Source organism: Rutidosis leptorrhynchoides, chromosome 9, assembly GCF_046630445.1.
Source record: "Rutidosis leptorrhynchoides isolate AG116_Rl617_1_P2 chromosome 9, CSIRO_AGI_Rlap_v1, whole genome shotgun sequence".
Lineage (NCBI taxonomy): Eukaryota > Viridiplantae > Streptophyta > Magnoliopsida > Asterales > Asteraceae > Rutidosis > Rutidosis leptorrhynchoides.
Window position 1 is genome coordinate 372,761,027 of NC_092341.1, and position 25,668 is coordinate 372,786,694.

At 34.2% G+C, this 25,668-nt stretch overlaps 2 protein-coding genes across 2 annotated transcripts; both read right to left on the reverse strand.

Moving 5' to 3' along the window:
* Positions 1 to 1,726: 1,726 nt before the first annotated feature.
* On the reverse strand, positions 1,727 to 13,720 carry LOC139869333 (14-3-3-like protein GF14-B). Its single transcript, XM_071857645.1, has 12 exons — positions 13,537 to 13,720; positions 13,304 to 13,319; positions 12,806 to 12,881; positions 12,393 to 12,714; positions 6,660 to 6,832; positions 6,282 to 6,404; positions 5,247 to 5,363; positions 3,089 to 3,566; positions 2,894 to 3,001; positions 2,587 to 2,688; positions 2,333 to 2,497; positions 1,727 to 2,224 (listed from the first exon to the last, which is right to left on the reverse strand). Exons 1-8 carry the CDS (start codon positions 13,718 to 13,720, stop codon positions 3,309 to 3,311), a joined length of 1,269 nt encoding a protein of 422 aa, XP_071713746.1. The 3' UTR covers positions 1,727 to 2,224; positions 2,333 to 2,497; positions 2,587 to 2,688; positions 2,894 to 3,001; positions 3,089 to 3,308.
* Positions 1,931 to 3,154, reverse strand: LOC139869332 (F-box/FBD/LRR-repeat protein At1g13570-like). Its single transcript, XM_071857644.1, has 4 exons — positions 3,089 to 3,154; positions 2,894 to 3,001; positions 2,333 to 2,497; positions 1,931 to 2,224 (listed from the first exon to the last, which is right to left on the reverse strand). The coding sequence occupies exons 1-4, from the start codon at positions 3,152 to 3,154 to the stop codon at positions 1,931 to 1,933; spliced, it is 633 nt and encodes a 210-aa protein (XP_071713745.1).
* Positions 13,721 to 25,668: the final 11,948 nt, after the last annotated feature.

Here is a 25,668-nt window from a genome sequence, read left to right on the forward strand (position 1 = left end):
GAAGTTGGATTCGTGCATTAAGTGTTCAAACTGCCCAGATTTTGCTGAACAGACCATCTGAGCGCCGCTCAAGGTCCTGGAGCGCCGCTCCGGGCCCCGGCTGTCCAAAAACGCACATTTTCGTTTAATTCTAACTATGCTACGCACCCCCGATCAACATGAAACTTGGCCAACATACTTATATATGCTTATCTTTCATAGAAAAATTGTCGGATACCCGACCCGACCTCGTTGACTTTTTCATTGACTTTGACCAAAGTTGACTTTTATTCAAACTTAACAAATACTTATGCAATCGTTCTAATCTTCTTTTATACTTGATTCTTGCATGAAACTTGACAACGTGACTCACATGCTATTTAATCGAGTCGTAACGAGCCATAGGACTAATTGAACACATTTCGCCCGACCTTGTGTCGTAACTGGTTAATTGATACAACTTACTTGTTTAGGTCAAGGCTAAACAACTTTCATGCACACGTTTACTTTGTGAAGTACTTTTATACTCGTGCACCCGACGTGAGATCATAGTCCCATCTTTCAACAACTTTTATACTTTTAATTCATGGGATGAGAAACATATACAGTTTTATACTACATACTTTTATGCTTTGAACACAAGTACGAAAACAAACATTCCACAGCGAGTTAGAACAAAAAGCCTCAATTCAATTATCATTAGTTACACTTGCAGGGTGTAAGCGAGAACTTATATTATGTGATCACATGGGCTTGACGAGCCTCATTCAAACGGTTCGCTACCGTCGGCAGATGAAATATATTTTCGGGTTTAGTGTATGTTCTAACACTACGTAACATGGTGCAAAACAGTTAAGTTTTGATAATTGGGTGCTCGCGAACATACTTTTGGAATGCAAACGATTTGGATAATCAATTATACAAAATCTTATGGTTCAAAAACAACGTTTATAAATACATCTATGATTTCACCAACGTTTTTCGTTGACAGTTTTCTATATGTTTCTCAGGTTCATACTTGGCTACTTGATAAATGCTTCCGCACACTTTGATTACTTGCTTGGAGTCAAGCATACATGCATACGCTAGCGATAGCACTTTTGGATTCAAACTTAAGCATACATACTTACGTTATTTATAGCAACCGTGATTTTAAACTTACTATGTCGCAAGTTATTTCATTTATACTTTACAATTTTTGTAAACTTAAACTTGTCAATCCGTTTGGTAAACTAAACTTTGTAAGTCTTATACATTTTAAATGAATGCGACATAATTTTGGTCAAACTAGTCTCATTTAGGGACTACGACCATGCAATGAGACCTAAGTTAACGGCGCCGTCAATGACGATTTTGTCGGTTTTTTAAGTATTATCATCTCGGTGTACCATTGTTTCTTCGAATTATAAGTAGTGTTGGGTTTTAATTAGCCATGCCTCAGTTTTATGAAATTGCGTTTCTTTTGTTTCAGAGACACAAGGATTAATCCTTTAACCCTAAAATCCACCATAGATTGTGTTACATTACATAAAGCTGGGTGTTTCAAAGTCATATAAGATAAATATGGCTTAATAAGATTCCCTTGCCTAAAGTGCTAAAAAACATCATCAATGTCATATTACGTACTACATAATTACCACCACACTAAACCATAAAGAGAAAAAACCCACCAGAGTACTACGAGAGATGATATAGAAGAATCTTAGTAAAGCAACACAAAAAAATGTAGACATCAACAGAGCTGGTTGGTTGGACTCTTGACATATCACTCATCTCAACCCACAAGTAACAAGAAAATAATTAACCAGAGAAATGAGAAATAAACAAGTAGCAGCTCACAGTTAGTAACAATACAGTCGAGTAATCTAAAGTAATTTTAAGCTAATATCTAAATAGGTCTACTGATTAACCAGGTACCGTTAGGTCTACTTATGTAATTTTAAGCCAATATCTAATCAACCAGAATTTTTGCAGCTCCTGATGCACGTGGTGAGTGTTGCAAAATTCTTCTTGTATTTGACCCAGGTACCATCTTACCACCAGACCATATTTTTACCTTGCTCAGCATTGGGGATTTGGCCAATATTAGTTGCACAAACTCCAAATGAAGCTTGGTGTCCAAGAACTGACAAATCGTTAATTTCTTTAGGTTCTTCAACCAAATTTTCGAATACTTCTTTAGTGTGATCGGGTCTTTTTCATATATCTCAAGAGCTGCTGGATAAGTAGTAGCACCTTCAGGAAGCTATCAGAAATATATATGTGTTTCAATCGTAAGTATATAATATAATATATAGTTTGACATGAATTTGAAAACACTGAGGATACAAGATGGACTTAATAATAAACTTACATCAAGAATGAGAAAGAGTTTTTCCAAATTCGGAGAGCATCGGATTAAAAGGAAAAGCAAAGGCAGCTCACGGGAGTCAAGGAAACACATGTTCTCTATATGCAAGTATTTAAGGTGGACTAAGGAGACTGGATGCTCTTGTGGAAGCGAGTCTATAGAAAAACACTTAAACCCATAGGCCAAAACAAAGAGTAATTAGACAATGTATTATTTATTTTACAAATAAGTAAATTACTAACTATATATACATATACATGAGAAAGAAAACCATCAATAAACAGACGCTCAATGACAGGCATGCACTCAATTAGGTCCTAGACTGGATGCTCTTGTGGAAGCGAGTCTATAAAAAAACACTTAAACCCATAGGCCAAAACAAAGAGTAATTAGACAATGTATTATTTATTTTACAAATAAGTAAATTACTAACTATATATATTATATATATATATATATATATATATATATATATATATATATATATATATATATATATATATATATATATATATATATATATATATATATATATAATTATATATTTCATGTAAATAAACTTACATGAGAAAGAAAACCATCAATAAACAGACGCTCAATGACAGGCATGCACTCAATTAGGTCAATAATGGAGGATCTGTCATTACCGAGCATATCATCTTCATCTATAACCTGAAGCAACTTACAAGATTTAGATACAAGACATAAAAATTCATTAGAATTAGAAATGCATATTATAATCAGATATTATTTACTTACCAGAGTGAAGCTCTTAAGTAATGGACAACGGGATACAAGATGTAATAGTGTCTTTGAAGATATCATTACATGGGACAACATTAACTGTGTCAGGCTACCAAATCCATTAAATGTTGGTTGGTGGTCCATACAAACGTCTTGGAGATCTAGGTGAGTTAACTGATGCAATGAGAAGATAGATAATGGTAACCTATACTTACCACCCCCAAACAACCTAAACCTAAATATTTTGACAGTATTCCTCCTTAACAATATTCCTCCTTAACAGGTGATCTATGATTTGGTCAAGTTCAACACATATCTGGTCTGCAGTTGTGACAAGGAAGAACAGGTGTAGTGGGCCCTGATGCAATAACAAAGTTTGCTTTATAGCATTGAAGTACTTAAACTCATTGATCTTCAGTTCTGCTGAATGTGGAAAGTCAAAGGTTTGATCCAGAAAGGATAGCTGATTCGTACCAGATTCTTCAAACTCATTCTTGTCAAAATAGAGTTCAGGAATTTGGGTCCAATAGTACCTCCATTCCCTCGAGAGGATACTTGTCCTGACTGCATCTTTAATTGGTAATAGACATAGGATGGCATGTATTATGGATGGAGGAAGGGCGCTTATTCGATCCATTCGATCCAAACACAAAACTCTAGCATTCTGCAAAAAAAAAAAAAAAAAAAAAAAAAACAAATCAAGATAAATTGAACTTCATTGTAACTGCATGCATTCTCTTCTAATCAACTTATCTCTCCAACCACTTTACATCACCATTATTAACTTAACCTTTTTTATCTCCCCAATTCAGCGATACCGGGTATTAGGAGGTTACATGTATGACTTGCATTCATCTAACAAAGGGTAAAGGGTTAATATTCATTTGTTCCATAGTGATCTTATTTAGTTACAAATGACATGTCTTACATCTAAAGCAGGAGGTTACACAAACCCAATAATTATGTAATTGTGTCCTCACATTAAACATTATTTTATTATAAGTATAATTTAGTAATTTTTATTTTTTTTATGCGTCATAGACTGCCCATATATCAGGAAAAATTTATCAGCAACCTAGAAAGTAGATACATTGAGTAAGCTACAAAGTACAAAGGAGATGTCCTATCAACATTCATATAGCCTCAAGTTCACGTTTAATCCCTAACACCTCACTTGTTCCATCCATTCCAAATGATACAATCACAAAAAAAAAAGAAAAAAAAAAAAAGAGAGAAAAGAAAAAAAAAGCAACTATGTCAATTACTTAAACATGTTAAAGCAACTACCAAAGCATGCTTCACAGTGACATGACGAAAAATCCATAAGCTAAGGTTGCATGGACAAGGGGTGTTTTAATATGCAATATATTTTATTTGAATCTGAATTGTTTAGAAGTATGCTTGAACAAAAACCCAATTTGCAATTTCGAAATCAACTTTCGACCCGAAAAGTTGCGGGTACATGCCGTAGGTGAGATTTAAACTCATATAATTATAACAAAATAAAGTTCCATTTAAGGCAATACAATCACGTACTCTTAAATGCATTCAAAATCAAGTGTTGATCAGTTTATCACATCTCCATTAAACTATTTCTGCCAGAAACCAAACTCTAGACATCTAAATATCCATAAATCAAATAATGTGGCAACTGTTCAACATTGAACCTTAAAAGATGTTAAAACCCTATCAATTTGAGATCTAATAGCTAAGGGTTGGAAACAGCCAGAGGAGAGAGTATTCCTGATGAGCTGCGTACAATAGAGTATGGGATTGGATTACTCGCCCTCCCGACCCAAACAAGAAAAAACCTTATAATTTTAACTTTAACAGATAAAAAAAATTAAAAAAAACAAGATATAATGCTAGTTTGAGTTGAGAACGATCTTTTCATCTTATAGATTTATAGAACTTTCGCAATCTACATACTTTCAAGATACGATTACCTAATAGCTCAAGTTAAACAACATTCTTGTCCACAAGATACCGTATTTCAGTGTATTTAAATAAGTCTATTTCACGCAAGTTCCTACAATGTCTTATATGACCTGTTAGATTTAATATATGTAATAAAAATCAACCCTCTTCTAAGTAATAAATGAGTCAAAATTGGGACATTAATGTTGTGCAGGGTAAATGTTGCACCAAAGAATGATAATAGAGGATGACTGACCACAATATCTGAAGTCCACAAAGTGAGGTTGTCTCGAAGAAGTTGCATGATCCATGTGGTTTCAATTTTTGAATCCTCATCTAATGTATCCAACTCAGCATTAGCTTCATCAAGAGCCTGCAATGGAAGATAGTATTTTAGCATATATATATATATATATATATATATATATATATATATATATATATATATATATATATATATATATATATAAAACAAATTAGGAGTTGCAAGAATGTTCAGAAATCAGTGGTAAGAATTCTCAATTAACAAATGTTACTATAACAATAAAAAAAAGATCGAGAAACATAATAAAACTCTAATTGAATAGTATAGTATTCTTAATTCTAAAAAATGAATCCAATAGACACAAACCGATACAATACATGATTACATGGTACACTTACTTGTCCTTGATCATTTCACAGATTTTCTAGTTAATACATCAGCTTTTTCCATCCATAGAAAGAGTATATATGTATATATTTAAGTGCCAGCTATGTACGTTTTAATTAGTATAGCTTACCTGGTTGGCAAGGATGCAAGCACGGTCAGGAGAATTGAGAATCCGATAATAAAACACTGAGAAGTTAAGTGCAAGGCCTAAACGTATTGGATGAGTAGGAGGCAATTCAGAGAGAGCAATATCCTGTTATTATAAATAATAAAATAAAATACAACACCAAAAGTTAGGAGGGTGTGAAACAAACAGTTATTGTTGTTTGTGATTTCTAAACATAAACATAAACATAAACAACATATCGTCGTCGTCGTCGCCGCCGCCGCCGCCGTCGTAGTAGTGGTGGTGGTGGTGGTGGTGGTGGTGGTGGTAGTGGTGGTGGTGGTGGTAGTGGTGGTAGTGGTAGTGGTGGTAGTAGTAGTAGTGGTGGTGGTGGTGGTGGTGGTGGTAGTAGTAGTAGTAGTAGTAGTAGCACAGATTTTCTAGTTAATACATCAGCTTTTTCCATCCATAGAAAGAGTATATATGTATATATTTAAGTGCCAGCTATGTATGTTTTAATTAGTATAGCTTACCTGGTTGGCAAGGTTGCAAGCACGGTCAGGAGAATTGAGAATCCGATAATAAAACACTGAGAAGTTAAGTGCAAGGCCTAAACGTATTGGATGAGTAGGAGGCAATTCAGAGAGAGCAATATCCTGTTATTATAAATAATAAAATAAAATACAACACCAAAAGTTAGGAGGGTGTGAAACAAACAGTTATTGTTGTTTGTGATTTCTAAACATAAACATAAACATAAACATAAACAACATATCGTCGTCGTCGTCGCCGCCGCCGTCGTGGTGGTGGTGGTGGCGGCGGCGGCGGCGGCAGCAGCAGCAGCAATAATAATAATAATAATAATAATAATAATAATAATAATAATAAAGTATCAGCCGGCAGCCACCTACCTGAGCAGATTTGTAAGCTGATAAAGAGAGGTCAGCAGCAAGAGTGTTAAAGTCAGCTAGGTACCTATAGTAATCAGCCTTCATCTTCAAGTAAAAGATCTTTGACTCAGCACAGGAAGAAGAAGCAGAGGGAAGAAGACGTGAATCTATTAGACCGAATATACTATCACATAGTTTGTTTGATTCTGTTGGGTTATTGGTTTCCAATTAATGTGAAAGGCCCAAGCCCAACAAAATAGGCCCAAGCCCAACAAAATAGGCCCAAGATGAAGTTTGACTTGGTCAACATCTGGGTGCATTATTTGAATCAGTTGTGTGCAGCTGTTCTTTGATCTATCAAGAGGGAGAGAGATCAAAAAGTAATCAAGAAAAAGAGAAACCTCAAATTCCCGTTTTTATGTACAGCAGCTCAGAAAAGAGACGATCCCCGAAGATCCGACCGTTGAATCTTCTCCAATTTTGGACTGTGTCTTCTTGACATCAGTGCCAAGGTTTTCAACCGTTGAATTCGTCTAAAAAGGTCTGTAGCTCGTATTTTCGCTGCTGGAACAGTAGCAGTTTTTGGGGTAGTGTTGTTCATCTTTTGTCTTTAATTTCTTCATATACTTGTTGATTATTGTTGTTCAAGAGTATGATGATGTTGTATACCTCTAGTTGAGCTAGAGAAGGATTATTGTATTGCTCTCTTGTTGATGATAGTGGAACATTAAGTGGCTTACGAGTCCCGTGGTTTTTACTCTCGATTTTGAGAGGTTTTCCACGTAAAAAGTCTCGTGTGTATTGTGTGTACTCAATTAATTTGTATTTGCTGATTTGGGACAGAATTGGGGCTGATTTGTGGTGATTGTGGTATACCTTATTTGTTAGTTTTCTCACAGGTTCATATGGGTCGGGAAATGCTTGTCAAACGGATGTTTGTTTCCGTTTTGTAGATTGCCCGTTGTGACCATTTTCCCATCAAATTGGTATCTAGAGCTAGGTTATTTGATTTGACTTGTGTGAAAGATGAAAGCTAATACAAGTAAAATGATTAGTTTAAATGGTTCAAATTATCATGTTTGGAAAGGTAAAATGGAGGATCTTCTTTATGTGAAAGATTATTATTTGCCTGTTTTTACTGAGGATAAACCTGAGGAAAAATCTGATACTCAATGGAAAATTTTGCATAGACAAGTATGTGGGTATATTCGGCAGTGGGTTGATGATAATGTTGTGAATCATATTACTGGGGAGACTGATGCTAAAGCCTTATGGAAAAAGCTTGAGCAGTTATATGAACGAAAGACTGGGAATAACAAGTTGTTCTTAATTAAGCAGATGATGGCTTTGAAGTATCATGATGGGACTCCTATTACAGATCACCTAAATGCATATCAGGGTATTATAAATCAGCTTGCAGGTATGGGTATCAAGTTTGAGGATGAGATTCAGGGTCTCTGGTTACTTGGTACATTACCGGACTCTTGGGAGACTTTTAGGACATCTTTGTCCAACTCTGCATCGAATGGTACTATCACCATGGAATTGGCTAAGGGTAGTATTTTGAATGAAGAGATGAGAAGAAAGTCACAAGGTTCCTCTTCACAGTCAGATATCTTGGTCACAGAAACGCGGGGGAGAAGTCATAGTAGAGGTCAGGGTAAAAGAGGCAATCATCGTAGCAGCTCACGCAAAGGCAAATTTGCTAACGTTGAGTGTTATAATTGTCATGAAAAGGGGCACACAAAGTGGTATTGTCCAAAGTTGAAGAATGAGAAGAAAAAGGCATATGACAAGAATAAACAAAAGAAAAGTGATGGTGGTGATGATGATAAGGTTGAAGTTAACGCTATCACAGATGAGTTCTTTGTTTGTATTGATTATGATATGATCAATCTTACTCATGATGACACGAGTTGGATTGTTGATAGTGGTGCTACATGTCATGTTGCAATTTGTAGAGATCACTTCTCATCTTACACTCCAGGTGACTATGGATTTGCTAGGATGGGTAATGCCGGGTTATCAAAGATCGTTGGTATTGGAGATGTTTGTTTGAAATTTGACACGGGAATGGAGTTAGTTTTGCATAATGTAAAACATGTTCCGGATATGAGACTTAATGTTATTTCAACAGGCATTCTTGATGATGATGGTTATTATAACGGTTTTGGTAATGGTATTTGGAAACTAACTCTTGGTTCTATGATAGTGGGAAGAGGCAAGAAAGACTCAAGATTATACATCACGCGTCCGAAGATCATCCAGAACATTGTTAACGCAGTGGACAATGTTGATTCTACTGAGTTGTGGCATAAAAGACTTGGCCACATGAGTGAAAAGGGGATGTCTATCTTGTTCAAGAAGAATGTGTTGTCGGGTGTTAGTGGTATTGATTTGAGTAAGTGTTCTCACTGTTTGGCAGGGAAACAGACCAGAGTTGCGTTTAAGAGTCATTCTCCTTTTCGAATGGAGAACATACTTGATCTAGTTCATTCGGATGTTTGTGGGCCTATGAAGACTAGGACACTTGGTGGATGTTCCTACTTTGTTACATTCATCGATGATCATTCCAGGAAGGTGTGGGTTTATACCTTAAAGTCAAAGGATCAAGTATTTGAAAAGTTTAAGGAATTTCATACACTAGTTGAAAGGCAAACGGGGAAGAAACTCAAGTGTATTCGGACTGATAATGGCGGTGAATACATTGGCAGATTTGATGCTTATTGTAAGGAGAATGGTATTCGGCATCAAAAGACTCCACCAAAGACACCTCAGTTGAATGGCTTAGCAGAGAGGATGAACAGAACTTTGGTTGAGAGAGTTAGATGTTTGCTTTCACATGCAGGGTTGTCCGATTCCTTTTGGGGTGAGGCTTTAAATACGGCAGTTCATATTATTAATCTAACCCCTTGTGTTCCTTTGCATTTTGATGTTCCTAACAGGGTTTGGAGCGGCAAAGATGTTTCTTACCGTCATTTACGAGTTTTTGGATGTAAAGCTTTTGTTCATGTTCCCAAAGATGAGAGGTCAAAGCTTGATATGAAGACTAAGCCATGTGTATTCCTCGGCTATGGTGAAGATGATTTTGGGTACAGGTTATATGATCCAGTTCAGAAGAAACTCGTACGAAGCCGAGATGTTGTATTTACAGAAGATCAGATGTTAAAAGATGTTGATAAGACAGATTCAGTTCCTCAACCTAGTGCTGATCTTGTTGATTTGGATCCAGTTACTCCACAACATGTTGGAGATGATGTTCATAATGATGAACATGGTACTGATGATGATTATGCTCCGGAGCAGGTAGAGATTCCAGTACCAGATGTGCCCCCATTTGTCCCACTTAGGCGGTCTACCCGAGACCGTCATCCTTCTGTTAGATATTCTGCTGATGAGTATGTATTAGTTACTGATGGGGGAGAGCCAGAATGTTATTCAGAAGCAATGAAAGATGAGCATAAGAAAGAGTGGGGTGAAGCTATGCAAGATGAGATGAATTCCTTGCATGAGAACAATACTTATGAGCTGGTGAAGTTACCTAAAGGCAAGAGAGCTTTGAGAAACAAATGGGTATTCAAAGTGAAGACAGATGAGCTTACTTCACAACCAAGGTACAAAGCTAGGTTAGTCGTTAAAGGATTCAGCCAGAAAAAGGGTATTGATTTTGATGAGATTTTCTCACCGGTTGTGAAGATGGGATCTATTCGAGTGGTTCTTGGATTAGCTGCTAGTCTTGATCTTGAGGTTGAACAGATGGATGTCAAGACCGCTTTTCTTCACGGTGATTTGGATAAGGAAATCTACATGATGCAACCTGAAGGTTTTCGGGTTAAGGGTAAAGAAAATTATGTTTGTAGACTTCAGAAAAGTTTATATGGGTTGAAGCAAGCACCGAGACAGTGGTATAAGAAGTTTGAGTCGGTTATAGGAAAGCAAGGCTACCGAAAGACAACTTCAGATCATTGTGTTTTCTTTCAGAGGTTTGGTGATGATGATTTCATCATATTGTTGTTATACGTTGATGATATGTTGATTGTTGGTAAAAATATTAAAAGAATTGCGCAGTTGAAGCGAGAATTGAGCAAGTCTTTTGCTATGAAAGACTTGGGGCCAGCAAAACAGATTCTTGGCATTCGAATTTCTAGAGATAGAGGTGCTAAGACGTTACATATATCACAAGAGCAATACATTGAAAAGGTGCTAAGTAGATTCAACATGAAGAATGCTAAAGTGGTTAGTTCCCCTCTTACAAACAACTTTAAGCTAACAGAAAGAGATTGTCCTACTTCAAAGGAGGATGTTGAGGAGATGGATATAGTTCCATATGCGTCAGCAGTTGGTAGCTTGATGTATGCTATGGTGTGTACTAGGCCCGATATAGCTCATGCGGTAAGTGTTGTTAGTCGGTTTATGTCAAATCCGGGTAAGAAGCATTGGGAAGCGGTTAAATGGATTATGAGATACTTACGAGGTACTTCAAAGTTAGGTATCACATTCGGAAATGGAGAGCCGGTGCTTGTTGGTTATACAGACTCAGATATGGCAGGAAACAAAGATAACATGAAATCCACTTCTGGATATTTGATGACTTTCGCAGGGGGAGCAGTTTCATGGCAATCAAGGTTACAAAAGTGTGTTGCATTGTCTACAACCGAGGCTGAGTATATGGCAGCAACAGAAGCGTGCAAAGAACTATTGTGGATGAAAAGGTTTCTACAAGATCTTGGGTTTAAGCAATCACGATATGTGGTTCTTTGTGATAATGAGAGTGCGATTCATTTAGCTAGAAATTCTATGTACCATAAGCGGACAAAACATATTGATGTGAGGTATCATTGGATTAGAGAACGTCTTGAAGATGGTTCGTTTGAACTTGATAAAGTTCATACCGATGATAATGGTTCCGACATGTTCACAAAGGCTTTAGCAAGTGAGAAGCTCAATGTATGTTGCTCGATCGCCGGGATGGCGATTCCTTCCTCATAATTGGAAAGGGGGAGATTTGTTGGGTTATTGGTTTCCAATTAATGTGAAAGGCCCAAGCCCAACAAAATAGGCCCAAGATGAAGTTTGACTTGGTCAACATCTGGGTGCATTATTTGAATCAGTTGTGTGCAGCTGTTCTTTGATCTATCAAGAGGGAGAGAGATCAAAAAGTAATCAAGAAAAAGAGAGAAACCTCAAATTCCCGTTTTTATGTACAGCAGCTCAGAAAAGAGACGATCCCCGAAGATCCGACCGTTGAATCTTCTCCAATTTTGGACTGTGTCTTCTTGACATCAGTGCCAAGGTTTTCAACCGTTGAATTCGTCTAAAAAGGTCTGTAGCTCGTATTTTCGCTGCTGGAACAGTAGCAGTTTTTGGGGTAGTGTTGTTCATCTTTTGTCTTTAATTTCTTCATATACTTGTTGATTATTGTTGTTCAAGAGTATGATGATGTTGTATACCTCTAGTTGAGCTAGAGAAGGATTATTGTATTGCTCTCTTGTTGATGATAGTGGAACATTAAGTGGCTTACGAGTCCCGTGGTTTTTACTCTCGATTTTGAGAGGTTTTCCACGTAAAAAGTCTCGTGTGTATTGTGTGTACTCAATTAATTTGTATTTGCTGATTTGGGACAGAATTGGGGCTGATTTGTGGTGATTGTGGTATACCTTATTTGTTAGTTTTCTCACAGGTTCATATGGGTCGGGAAATGCTTGTCAAACGGATGTTTGTTTCCGTTTTGTAGATTGCCCGTTGTGACCATTTTCCCATCAGATTCCGTCTCGATTGTATCCCTCCTATAATCTTTGATTAGTTTAGCAAGATGTTCATTCTCTTCCTGCTGGAGCTCAATATTAGATATGATTCTGCGTGATTTCCTACAAGATCCAATCACAATCCAATAAGCCGTAGTGAGAAGGCCGCTTTCCACTTCTGTCAACTCCTCAGCATCATCATCATCGAGTGTCTTTACTACTTTCTCCATAAACTCGATCACTTCTTCATACCTTTTGGCCTCATACGCAAGCTGCGCCAGCAACACATTTTCTTCACGGGTTGATCCCACTGTATTACCAAATCTTGATAACTGTTACAAACAAAACAAAACAAAAAAAAAAAAAATGCTAGTAATGCAATATATATATATAGAGAGAGAGAGAGAGAGATTTTGAGAGTACCTTTGCATATGGCCAAAAGTCAACTTCTGCAACGCCGCCAAGGACAAAATCGGACAAAAGAACCTTTTTCATTTGCCTACAAAGATCAAAGATAAATTTGTAATTGCATATGCAAAACCTAAACCTGAATAGAGTACAAATGAATCAAAGGACTTGTAAACAAAAATTAAAATCAAACACTAACGTATAAACAGAAAACTTAAACTTATAATTTAGATATCAAAAACTAAATCATCAAAGCCAAAATTCACAGATTGAAAGTTAAAACTATACCTGGCAAAGAAATACAATTCAATATGGGTCTATGGCGTATTCTTATTTCTTATAGGGTCTATTAAATAAATGAAAATTGGGTCCGTTTAACCCATTACTTAACCCACTAATACAATCGCTAATCTAATAGGTTTAGATATCGGGTCCAACAGATTTAATCAAATACTCCCTCCGTCTCAAAAGAAGAGTCCACGTCACTCACATTACTATTTAAGTAATGTAAACCCATTGGACTCGTTATCTAATTGAATACATAAACACTACAAGCTTAATGCATAATATACTAAAGTCATTCATTGATACTTTTATGTAAATACTATAAGTTTATAAAGTACAACAGAATATATAATTCGGTATTGTTGGGAAAGTGGTGGTGGAGGTTTCGCAATGAATCCAACATCTTTTGTGTTCGAATTATTTACGGGAGACATGGTGGGGGGGGGGGGGTTCACAGGTACCTTCTGGAGTGAAGCAAATAGGCACAGTTTGGCTATACATCGTAAAAACTGGCAGCCTTCTTGACTCAACTGGTATCGGTTTGAGCACGTGTTTTAAAAAGTCAATTGCAGACGAGTAGACTGCACAGATTGGATTCAGACCCTGCAGTGCTGGTAAAAGACAGAGTAAAATGGTCGGATTCATGTGGAACTGGAAACGACCTTAACCAGTCGACTTAAAGAAATGCTCCAAAATCTGTGCGATGAATTGTCAGCATATGTAATCAGTAACAAGACCGTCACCTTTGGTCCTGGACATTAGCGGATAGTGGAAGATTTTTAACAAAGGAATTATTATATTGATTGATCAAAAGAAACCAGCATTCTATGGAATCAATCAGGAGATTCTACTCTTAGAAATAATATAGTCCCTCAAAAAAGTTGAGATATTCGTATGGAGACCACATAAAAGAAGACTACCGGTTAGGGTTAGGGTTAGGTTGGAACTTGACAAGAAAGGAATAGATTTAGAATCTATATGATGTCTAGTTGGCGATGATGAAATAGAATCCATTGAGCGATCCCTAATATCTTGCAAATCGGCTTTTGATATTTGGTCCCTAGTTCGAAGCTGGTGGGGCCTTTGGAATTTCACAAGTGTTAGCATTGAAGATCGGTTCAACAACGACGATGGCAAGCGATCACGTGGACTACCTGCTACATTATATGGAGATATCGGAATCTAGCAGTATCCGGGAAAGAAGTTACAAGTGGTTTCCGTGACTATATGATGTACATACTAGAAGTTTTAAATGCCCATTCTACCCGAGCTGTTTTGATTCGAGCACAAACAATAGAGTGGGCATCGGTTAACTGAGTGTGTTTTATGCAAAGCGAAATCTCCTATATTTGTTGATTTTGGTGTATTAGTTTCCTACCGCAAGTGGGTTTGAATAACCCCATACAGCTCGTGACATACTCCCAAATGGGGATGCAGAGTACACTCTTGTACATTTGTATCTATATCTATATATTATATATATACTTACCTTATAAGAATGATAAAAAAAAACATAGAAACATTCCCACAAAGTAAGCACAAAATTTACTAATAACGAAATAATAAAACAAAATGCATAACAAAGAAAAACGGAGTAACTATTCAATAACACTTATAAAAGCACAATAACTAAAAATTAATTACTTTCGAATCTCAAAGTAAATAGCAAAGATAAATAAGAAGGCTTCCGTACACCAAAAGCACAAACCCTACTTTAGCATAAATCAAGGAAAAATGCACAAATACATAACGAACTTAAGCTGAATTTGACAAACTCTAGAACGCATGTATCATCATTAATCAGCAAAATACATTGATTTTTCGATGTATCATCATTAATGTATAAATATTCAAAAACAGTAAGAAGCCACGTATTACGGAAAAACAAAATTCACAAACTATAAGGGACAGGAACTAACGAGTTCGACGGAAGCAAGGCTGTCTGCTGACGTTGAGAGATACCGTAGAATGATCGGAAACGACAACTTTTTTTCGGGGTGGGTTATAATCACGTTATTTATACCTGTGTGTAGAGAAGCACGTTATTTAGTAGCACTCTCTTTTTAAATAATTTGACATAGTTATGAATTAAATTCGAATAATGTGTTTCATTGGGCAATTCGATAACCACACTCTGTGTGTAGTTATAATCATTTTGTTGGTAAGCTAGAATAGTTTAATGGGAAATTGATCAAAATGACCTTAATATGTCCTAGTCTTTTTGTAATGGGAAGTGATAACCATTTTTGTTATGCACAATCAATCATGTTTTAAAGTGTTATAAAGTATAACATTGTAAATCATGATTGTTGTGCATAACAAAAATGATTGTGTACATGTCATCACCCTTTTATAATTCACATTATACCTCAGAAAGAGCACCACACACAGTCCGTGCATTGTGTGTATTTTCAAACATTTATCTGATTCATTTTAATATTAACGTACAACCAACTAGATTACAAGTAACATGTATTGCTATCTTAAAAAGGTGTGTTAGGTATGTATTTGAATGCACATCGCACTAAAACAATCAACATGAATCAAACGTTCGTGAATTTTTTGTAAACGTGTGATTTGCCAAATTATACTATTTTTTTGGTTGATGACATTTCATAATTTTCTTGATTCTTACTCGTTCCCGTTTACACATTGTACAACGCACAACAAACACCAAGAAACCCACTTATGCGTTTTCAAATGGAAATTCAACATACACGTAGTATGAAAGTTGTTGATCGAGCAATTCGAAATCTACAATAGGTAACAACACTTTTCATTTTGTTTGATTCATAATTCATTGAAGACATTTCTTCGAACACTTGGTGTGCGTACATGAATTTGAATTATTGAAGACATTTCATCAAACACTTTTGGTAGATTGTGAAAAAAAACCCCTTTAATCGAGTTTTTGCTCGTTTACGTCAAGGCACACATGTGTTCGTATCAGTAACACCCACCAGGCAACAAGCAACACGCATGGTGCATGGTGTGTTGTTGTGGTGTTTATGTTGGGCAATTTGGTTAGAGCTCATTTTGCCTTGTTTTTCATGAATATATGTCGGGTGCGCTTACCACGAGAAATAGATTGCCCACAATTAGTTTCATAAAAAAACGTTTACCTCAGCACATTAACGTAACGGACGCTATTCGCCCGTTGGTTAAATGCCTGGTGTCCACATAACGACTCGAGCTTGGCACACCCAATGCTTCAAAAAAGGAGCGTGTGCGGTAGTAGTAGTAGTAATAATAATAATAATAATAATAATAATAATAATAATAATAATAATAATAATAATAATAATAATAATAATAATAACGACTCTGCTGTTGTTTTGGGCCATATTAAAAGTTTTCCTCGGGGCACATCATGTGGTAGGGATGGTTTACGTGCACAACACCTTATGGATTGCTTGAGTGGTGCTGCTGTGGCAGTCTCGGATGAGTTGGTTGGCTCTATTACCGGGGTCGTTAATCTCTTTCTAGCTGGAAGGTGCCCTATGGAATTAGGAGAGTATATAGCTAGTGCTCCCCTCACACCGCTTGTCAAGCCCGGCGGTGGTATTCGTCCTATAGCTGTGGGTACTGTTTGGCGACGTCTTGTTTCGAAGGTTGGAGCTGCTATGGTTGGCCAGTCTTTGGGAAGTTACTTCGATGGTCTTCAATTTGGTGTTGGTGTTTCTTCAGGTGGTGAGGCTATTCTTCATGCTGTGAATCGGTTGATTGAGGATCGTGGCTCTGATGTTGGCCTCTCTATGTTATTAGTTGATTTTCAAAATGCATTCAATCTTGTTGATCGTTCGTTCATGTTACATGAAGTTCGCCGCCTTTGTCCGAGCATTTCTCAGTGGGTTGAATTTTGCTACTCTAATCCAGCAAGATTGTATTATGGGAACCACACCTTATGGTCTTCTCAGGGGGTGCAACAGGGTGATCCCCTTGGTCCGCTGCTTTTTGCTTTGGTCTTACAACCCTTGGTTTCTAAAATCAGAGATAATTTTGAGGTTTGTCTTCAGGCGTGGTATTTGGATGATGGCACTATTATTGGGGACACTTTGGTGGTGGGGAAGGTCTTGCATTTGATTATGGGGGATGGGCCTCGTTTTGGGCTTCATCTCAACGTTGAAAAAACAGAAATTTTCTGGCCTACGGAGGACCCTCGCAGCAGGCAAGTAGGTGTCTTTCCTCCTAATATTGCTCGACCTTTAAATGGTGTTAAGTTGCTTGGGCCCCCGCAAGTTCCAATCTTGGTTTTAGTAGTGAACTGGTGATGCAAAGGGTGACCAAGTCCATTGCGCTTATGGATAAGGTTGCTAAGCTTGATGATCCTCAGTGTGAGTTGTTGTTGCTTAGGGCATGTACGGGAGTTTCTAAACTCTACTTTACCTTGCGTACTTGTCCTCCTAGTATATTTGAGGCAGCTCAACGCGCTTTCGATGGAGCCCTTTGTCATACCCCGTCCTAATCCATCCGGACGAAGTCCATATCAATTATAAACGATTCACAACAGTTGATTACATCGCGAGGTACTTGACCTCTATATGATACATTTTACAAACATTGCATTCGTTTTTGAAAAGAAAATCTTTCGTTACATAGAAAGTTGACAACATGCATACCATTTTTTAATATATCTAATAATAATTGACTTAATAATAATCTTGATGAACTCAACGACTTGAATGCAACGTCTTTTGAAATATGTCATGAATGACTCCAAGTAATATCTTTAAAATGAGCAATTGCACAGTGAAAGATTTCTTTAACACCTGAGAATAAACATGCTTTAAAGTGTCAACCAAAAGGTTGGTGAGTTCATCAGTTTAGCATAAATAATCATTTCATAATTTTAATAGACCACAAGATTTCATATTTCCAATTCTCATAAACATACGTCCCATACATAGAGACATAATATCATTCATATGGATTGAACACCTAGTAACCGACATTCACAATATGTATATAAGAATATCCCCATCATTTCGGGATCCTCCTTCGGACATGATATAAATTTCGAAGTACTAAAGCATCCGGTACTTTGGATGGGGCTTGTTGGGCCCGATAGATCTATCTTTAGAGTTCGCGTCAATTAGGGTGTCTGTTCCCTAATTCTTAGATTACCAGACTTAATAAAAAGGGGCATATTCGATTTCGATCATTCAACCATATAATGAAGTTTCAATTACTTGTGTCTATTTCGTAAAACAGTTATAAAAATTGCGCATGTATTCTCAGCCCAAAAATATAAAGGGTAAAAAGGCAAATGAAACTCACGCATATAAATATTGTAAAACAGTTAATAAATCATTTGCATGTATTCTCAGCCCAAAAATGTAATGAGTAAAAAGGGAGCAAATGAAACTCACCTATTGTATTTTGTAGTAAAAATACATACAACAACATCGAACAAATGTAGGGTTGGCCTTGGATTCACGAACCTATATCATATATATATATATATATATATATATATATATATATATATATATATATATATATATATATATATATATATATATATATATATATATATATATATATATATATATATATATATATATATTAAAACATATAATCGTAATCGAGCAACTATATATATATATATATATTGCTATTATTAATATACTTGTTATACTATATATTATTCAGATAAATTTAATATATTTAGTTTATATGTTTTATATAACTATTATTTATCATTAATAACAAAAATGTATATTAAAGTTTATATATGATAAATAAAAAAATATATTTTTACATTAATTAATATCTTTTGTATTTTGCTTAATAAAGTTTATAATAATAATAATAATAATAATAATAATAATAATAATAATAATAATAATAATAATAATAATAATAATAATAATAATAGAAAACTACCTCAAAAATTCGCCCAAAAAGAAATATAATGACCCTGCCAGGGTTCGAACCCGAGACCTCTCGAAACCCGACCAAGTACTCAGCCATTCTTCCATTTTATCTTTTCTGCTTTAATTTCCCTATGAATTTATTAAAACCCGTTTTATCTTGTTCCTATACTTTCTTCTTCTTCACATTAATTAATCAATCAGAGAACTCCACTCTTAACAGATAACGAATAGAGGGTCGTTTTAAAAACTTGAAATTTAATAATAAAAGTAAACAACCTGTAATGAACTCTTTATTCAATTAAACAAAATAAAAAAAAAATACAGACTAGCTGTTCTTCGCGGTTCACAAAAAAAAATTGATTTTGATATTTGGTACGTTATAGGCAAAGGTTATAACACGAAAGGTGTTTCAAATCACTCCTACGAACTTTTGAAATCGTTAATTGGACTGAAATCATATCACAGAACTCTAATTCGATCAAAGGATAATGTTTGACTTTTTAAATCAGAAACTTTGACTTCAAAATTATAATTCGTTAAGAGGAATTGGAAACTATAAATTTGCAGAAAGATTCACGAGATGAATATAAATGTTTCTGCATTTTTAGTTTTTGAGAAAATACTCAAAATTGAATTACTACCATTCGTGGTCAAGAACAGAGATGTTCATCGGTTTTTATGGCAATTTTCTATTTAATTCTTGAATTGAAGTGAAAATGGAATATGTCTGTGTAAATGATCGAAGTATAATACTTATAATTGATTCAAATTTGTTCGTATTGAGCTGGATTGAGACATTCGTACGAGCAGAAGAAAAATAACACGAAATTAAGAAAAGTAAAATTTGATCGTGACAGATTCTTGTTTTATCTGTAATTGAATTGGATTGAGAATAATATTAGAGACAGAAACAAGATTTACGTACGGTTTTATTACAACATGTAACTGAATTCTTACAATTTTCTTGATTTATAGCTTATTTAATACATTTTAATAATTAATAAATATAATAGTACTATTAAAGTTATATTAATAATAATAATAGTTATTAATGATACTAATAATAATAAAAATGACAATAATCATATTATTAATGTTAATAATTATAAAATGTATTATTTTCTAATAATAATAGCATTAATATTAATAATAATAATAATTTATAATAATAATAGTTAATAATAATCCTAACCACACTGATAATAAAATAATTGTTAATAATACTTTTAAATATGATATCATTAATGATAATAACAATAATTTGCATTATATTTATAATAGTGTTTGAAATATTAATAATGATTTTAATGATAATGGTAATTATAAAGATAATGAAAATGATAATCTTAATAATAACTAATATCATAATTTTTTTTATTACTAATTATAATAGTACTGATATTAATATTAACATTAATATTTATTTTAATAATACAACAACTACATTTTAGTTTGTAAACATATATAGATATTACGTATTATTAATTATGTATACTAAATACTTATATGATATATATTAGTAATACTGCTTTTTAATATTAATGAAAATAGTCATAGAAGTATTAGTATAATCACTATATTTTAACTTGTATTTACATATATTAATATTACTTTTTATTACTTATGTAATATCATAATATATAATATCATACATTGAATATTTAATAATTATATATATATATATATATATATATATATATATATATCAATATACATACAATCAATAATTATGTACCCCAATCATTTGTATGTATAACTATATATCTAGATACACCAACCACTACACAATTAATTACGTTTTAAATATCTAGTAAATAAATATATTAATTATATATATATTGAACAAATAATCTCAGGGTATAACATTATACATCAACTACTTTGTTAACGTTAACAAATTATATTCAAATTCATTTATTTTCAATATACTCTATATATTTAAAATAACAAGTTTTAGTTGTTTTAAATTATCTTTAATCACCAAATAGTTCATTAATATATCTCATTTATTATATGTAGTTATTTAGATATATAATCATTTATATATATATATATATATATATATATATATATATATATATATATATATATATATATATATATATATATATATATATATATATATATATATATATATTTGTATTTACAATTCAAAGGTTCGTGAATCATCGGTAATAGTCAAGGTCACTTGATTTCATAAAACAGTTCAAAAATTTCGAGACTTAATATTACAGACTTTGCTTATCGTATCGAAATCAAATAAGATTCAAGTTTAAATTTGGTCAGAAATTCCCGGGTCATCACAGTACCTACCCGTTAAATAAATTTCGTCCTGAAATTTGAGTGAGGTCATCATGGCTAACAATAAATATGTTTTCCTGACACTTATGAGCTGATAAATAGAGTTTTATCATTATTGAATAATTTGGATAAAATGATTCGATTTTTCGAAGAGTACGAGTGAAGCTATCACAAAAGATGAAGATAAGGTAATAGATATTCGTTTTTACTTTTGATGTAGTCATGGTTGAATTTAGAAAATAAGGTGTGTCTTAACTTTTGACGTTGTCTTAGTTGAATTTCGGAATTCAAGGGATTTAAAGAAAATCTTCGAAATCTAAAAGATTTGATTCTCCTGCGAATAAGGAAATTTAGATTTCTATAATTAAATGCGGTGATCTGCCTCGATTCCTCTGTCTGATATTTTCACTATAAATTTTACCTTTTCCGTTCCATTAATTTTCACCACTTCAATACTCAATTCTCAAATTCAAAAGATCGTGAAAATGCTTAATCCAGTTCTGATCCTTGTCCTTATCTTGATTATCTCAACAATCATTCTCCTTTTCTAACTTCCACCGGAGGAATCCGTTTATTTCTACTATGCTTTAGGGATTATTGTATTTATAATTCTCATGTGTCTTTATATTGCTATAAACATTGATATACACGGTTTGAAATTTCTGGATTTATGATCGGCTTTATGTTTTCCTTTATTTTTTGGAGCTCCATGCTCTTGTTTTCTCTTCCCGACTCCAAGTCAAGCAAATAATGGTCTAGAATTCGTAGATATAGAGTTTTGAATGATTGTAATGTTTTAAGCAGGGTGAAACGTGATAGCACGATTTGATTTTCAAATTACCAGAATCACTGAGAATAGAACTATCAAGAATATATTTTCTTGATATGTTCCGAAGTTAATCCAAATGAAAGAGTTATGTAACATGACACATGATGATGGTATGATCTACTGTGAACCATCATCACGTTTCCTTAGAAACTCAGCATAACTTACTGTAATATAATCACGTTGATCAAGTGTCATTATATTATACTAACTTATGCATCAGTTCCCAACATTACTTCAATAACATTCATATTTTTAAGCTCGAAAATTTACAAAATATAGAAACTAACAGTTTCTTTATGATGTAATACTGATAGCACGAAGAGATTAATAATTTCAGATAAGAATTGTTATAAAAATATCTCCAGAAATATGGAGGATTTTTATAATGAAAGATACGATAATATCTCGGAATATCTAAAATCAGCGGATGATAGAACTATTGTCTACAAGGGTTTAGAGTAAGGAGCAAGATATTCACTAAAGACTTTAGCAGACATTGAATCATTTGGATTCTTTGAAGTCAAACTTATTCTTTGTGATTTGTCCACGGCTTTCTTCATAGTTTCGCATAATCTGCTTTTCGGTACTAAATGTTTTTTTTTTTTGAATGTTTCCAATATAATGATACACAGGAAGCACGAAGAGGTATATAATTTTGGATGAGAATATTTATGAAAATATTCTCAGAAATATCGAAGATATTGATGATGATATTTTGGAATTTCTAAGTTCGATGGTTGATGGAGAAAGATTTTCCGCAAGATATTAACATGACTTATGGGGCAAGATATTCTCTAAAGATTTCAACGGATCCAGAATTATCTGGATTCTTTGAATATAGGGTATGGTCCTTGTATTTGTCCTTGGTCTCCTTCATGGTTAACTCTATCCGTTTTCCAGTTCCAACGTTTCTGAGCTTTTCCAACATATTATTCTCTATCATCAAACTTCCGATGATTAAGGTTGTTTACGGTTATCTACAGTTTCTGTTGCTTCATTCAGCTTTTTCAAAGTTCAATGTATTAATTCGTAGGCTGGGTGCTTTTCAAAATTTCAGAATGGAAGATCATTATTCTAAAAGATAAATGTTATACATATAACTGTTGATGTAGATATGCTATGAGTTTTCAAAGTACTGATTACCGATTCCTCTACATTTACTGCTACCATATCTGAATCATTAGTTATCGATCCGAGGTGATTTCAAAAGAATTGTGTTTTTAGATGATTAAACGCTGACGGTAATATGGTGGAATATAAAAGGTTCCCCGGTAACAATAAAAGAACATACATATAAGTCAAGGTGATAATAAGGTTGTTTCGAACGAAAAGTCGAAGTTGATTTGTTGGAGCTGTGACAAAATTGAATAATTTGAAGAGAATTGAAATGTTATTTTCGGTAATAACAACGTCAAGGAGCTAGCACTGATATGTGTTAAATGTTTACTCAGTTTCCGAAAGTTTTTCAGGTGCATAACTATATGTATAAATCTTTCTTTCCGTAGATGAAGTGCGGTTGGTTCATCCTTTCGATTGAGGTATTTTCAAGAATCATGAAAGGTTTGAACACAGATTGGAATTGTCACGATACAAATGAGGTTTAAGATGAAATCAAGTGGCAACTTGAAGATTTGTTTAGTTTCATAAGTTATAATCAATATTTTAATTCATTTTAATTGTCCAATGTTGATAGTCCACAGTTAGCAATTCAATAATTCATATATAATTATATATATAATATTCGGAGTAATACGTATCGTGACCCCGTATACGTCTCAGACTCGATCACAACTCAAAGTGTATATATTATTGTAGAATCAACCTCAACCCTGTATAGCTAACTCCCGCATTACTGCATATAGAGTGTCCATGGTTATTCCAAATAATATATATAGATGGGTCGATATGATATGTCAAAACTTTGTATACGTGTCCCGATATTTAAAGTGCGTAAAATAAATACAGAAATTAAATGACGATAAATTAAATGCGTAAAATAAATAACAGAAATTAAATGACGATAAGTAAAATTGCGAGAATGTAAATTGCGATAATTAAATTGCGATAAATAAAGTGTAATCAGTTAGCTGGGAACAATTAGCTAGGAACAGTTAGCGTGAATTCTTAACAAAATTTTTCCTAGTTAATTTGTTTGTTTCTAACAAATTTTATTTTGTCAAATGTTTCCTTCATTATGCCACTTGATTTTGATAAATCAAAATCCAAATATGAAATTGGATGAATATGGTTATTCTGTGGTGAACGGATTTGTATATCGGTGGACGTAAGTAGGAGAGTAAACGACTGTTGAATTAGATTCGAAGAATGTACAGTGTAACTTATTAATGTGAAATCTAAATATTCCTCGGGTATTACCTACCCGTTAAAATATTTTCACCATTAACAGTTTGTACGAATGAATTTTTAATTACAATCTTTATGAAAATATACTTACATATATATTTTCTTCAGATGTAATCATAGATTTAATGAGTTAATATAATATTAATCTCATTTGATTTACCGTTATAACTAGAATACATAATCTCTAAAATATTAGAGATTACATAATCGCCATGAAGAACGAAGATAATTGATGTAGAACGATACGTAGAACGATGATTATACTCGAGGTGCAGAATGAGATGTTGAGGCGTGTGATGTTGAACTTGGGTTGTTGGTGTCGGTGGTGTTGTTGAAGCTGTTACATTTTGCACTACGTTTTTCAAATTGATTACTCGAGCGTGAAGTTCGTTGGCTTCTTCCATTATTCCAGGATGATTGTCGGTTCGGACGAACTGATGAATAAGATCTAGAATTTTAGATAGAATATGGTCGTGGCAAGATACTCTGGAAATGAATATGTGAATGGTGTTTCGAATAGGTTCGCCGGTAAGTGCTTCTGGTTCTTTGCCAAGAGTGCAGGTTGGTGGGTGGAAAGGATCGCCTTTTTCTCGTCTCCATCGATTAAGTCGACTACGAACCCATCAGATGAATTGGGGATGTCTGGTAGATTGATTCATTCTGGTGACACCGCTTTCGGAGCATGTGGGAATAGTTATCGGAATAACTATCGGAATAGCTATCGAGATCTGAGGGACTCGTACTGGTTGAGGGATTCATCTCATACGATCAGATGAAGGATTTTCGATAAGAAATAGATTATAGGATGTTGATTAGTACCCTACAATACATAATTTACATATGCATATATAATACTAAAATCCCATAAGTTACAGAGGAATCTACGGAAGCTGTCAGGCAATGGTAACAATAACAGATACGCTAAGATATGAATTTATCTATACACTGTCTATGCAATAGAAACAGTAAGACGTGTCTAGACTTTAAGGATGATAAGGAAGTAATTTCTGACATGAAATGATAAGCAAAACTTTTGACATGCAGACACGGTCGAAGTCCAGACTCATTAATGCATCCTAACAACTATCAGTTAGACACGCTAATGCAAGACCTGGTTCGCTAAGACCACCGCTCTGATACCAACTGTCATACCCCGTCCTAATCCATCCAGACGAAGTCCATATCAATTATAAACACGTCTTACTCATATTCATCATGAAAAC

Excerpts from the sequence above, each read along its gene's own strand:
- LOC139869333 (XM_071857645.1), bottom strand. The coding sequence starts at position 13,720 with ATGAATCCGACCATTTTACTCTGTCTTTTACCAGCACTGCAGGGTCTG. Across the intron at positions 6,833-12,392 it reads CGAGACGGAATCTGATGGGA|TATGTGATAGTATATTCGGT; the intron begins AAATGGTCACAA and ends AATCAAACAAAC. Across the intron at positions 6,405-6,659 it reads CAGCTTACAAATCTGCTCAG|GATATTGCTCTCTCTGAATT; the intron begins GTAGGTGGCTGC and ends TTATAATAACAG.
- LOC139869332 (XM_071857644.1), bottom strand. The coding sequence starts at position 3,154 with ATGATATCTTCAAAGACACTATTACATCTTGTATCCCGTTGTCCATTA. Across the intron at positions 3,002-3,088 it reads TACTTAAGAGCTTCACTCTG|GTTATAGATGAAGATGATAT; the intron begins GTAAGTAAATAA and ends AAGTTGCTTCAG. Across the intron at positions 2,225-2,332 it reads AACTCTTTCTCATTCTTGAT|CTTCCTGAAGGTGCTACTAC; the intron begins GTAAGTTTATTA and ends TATTTCTGATAG.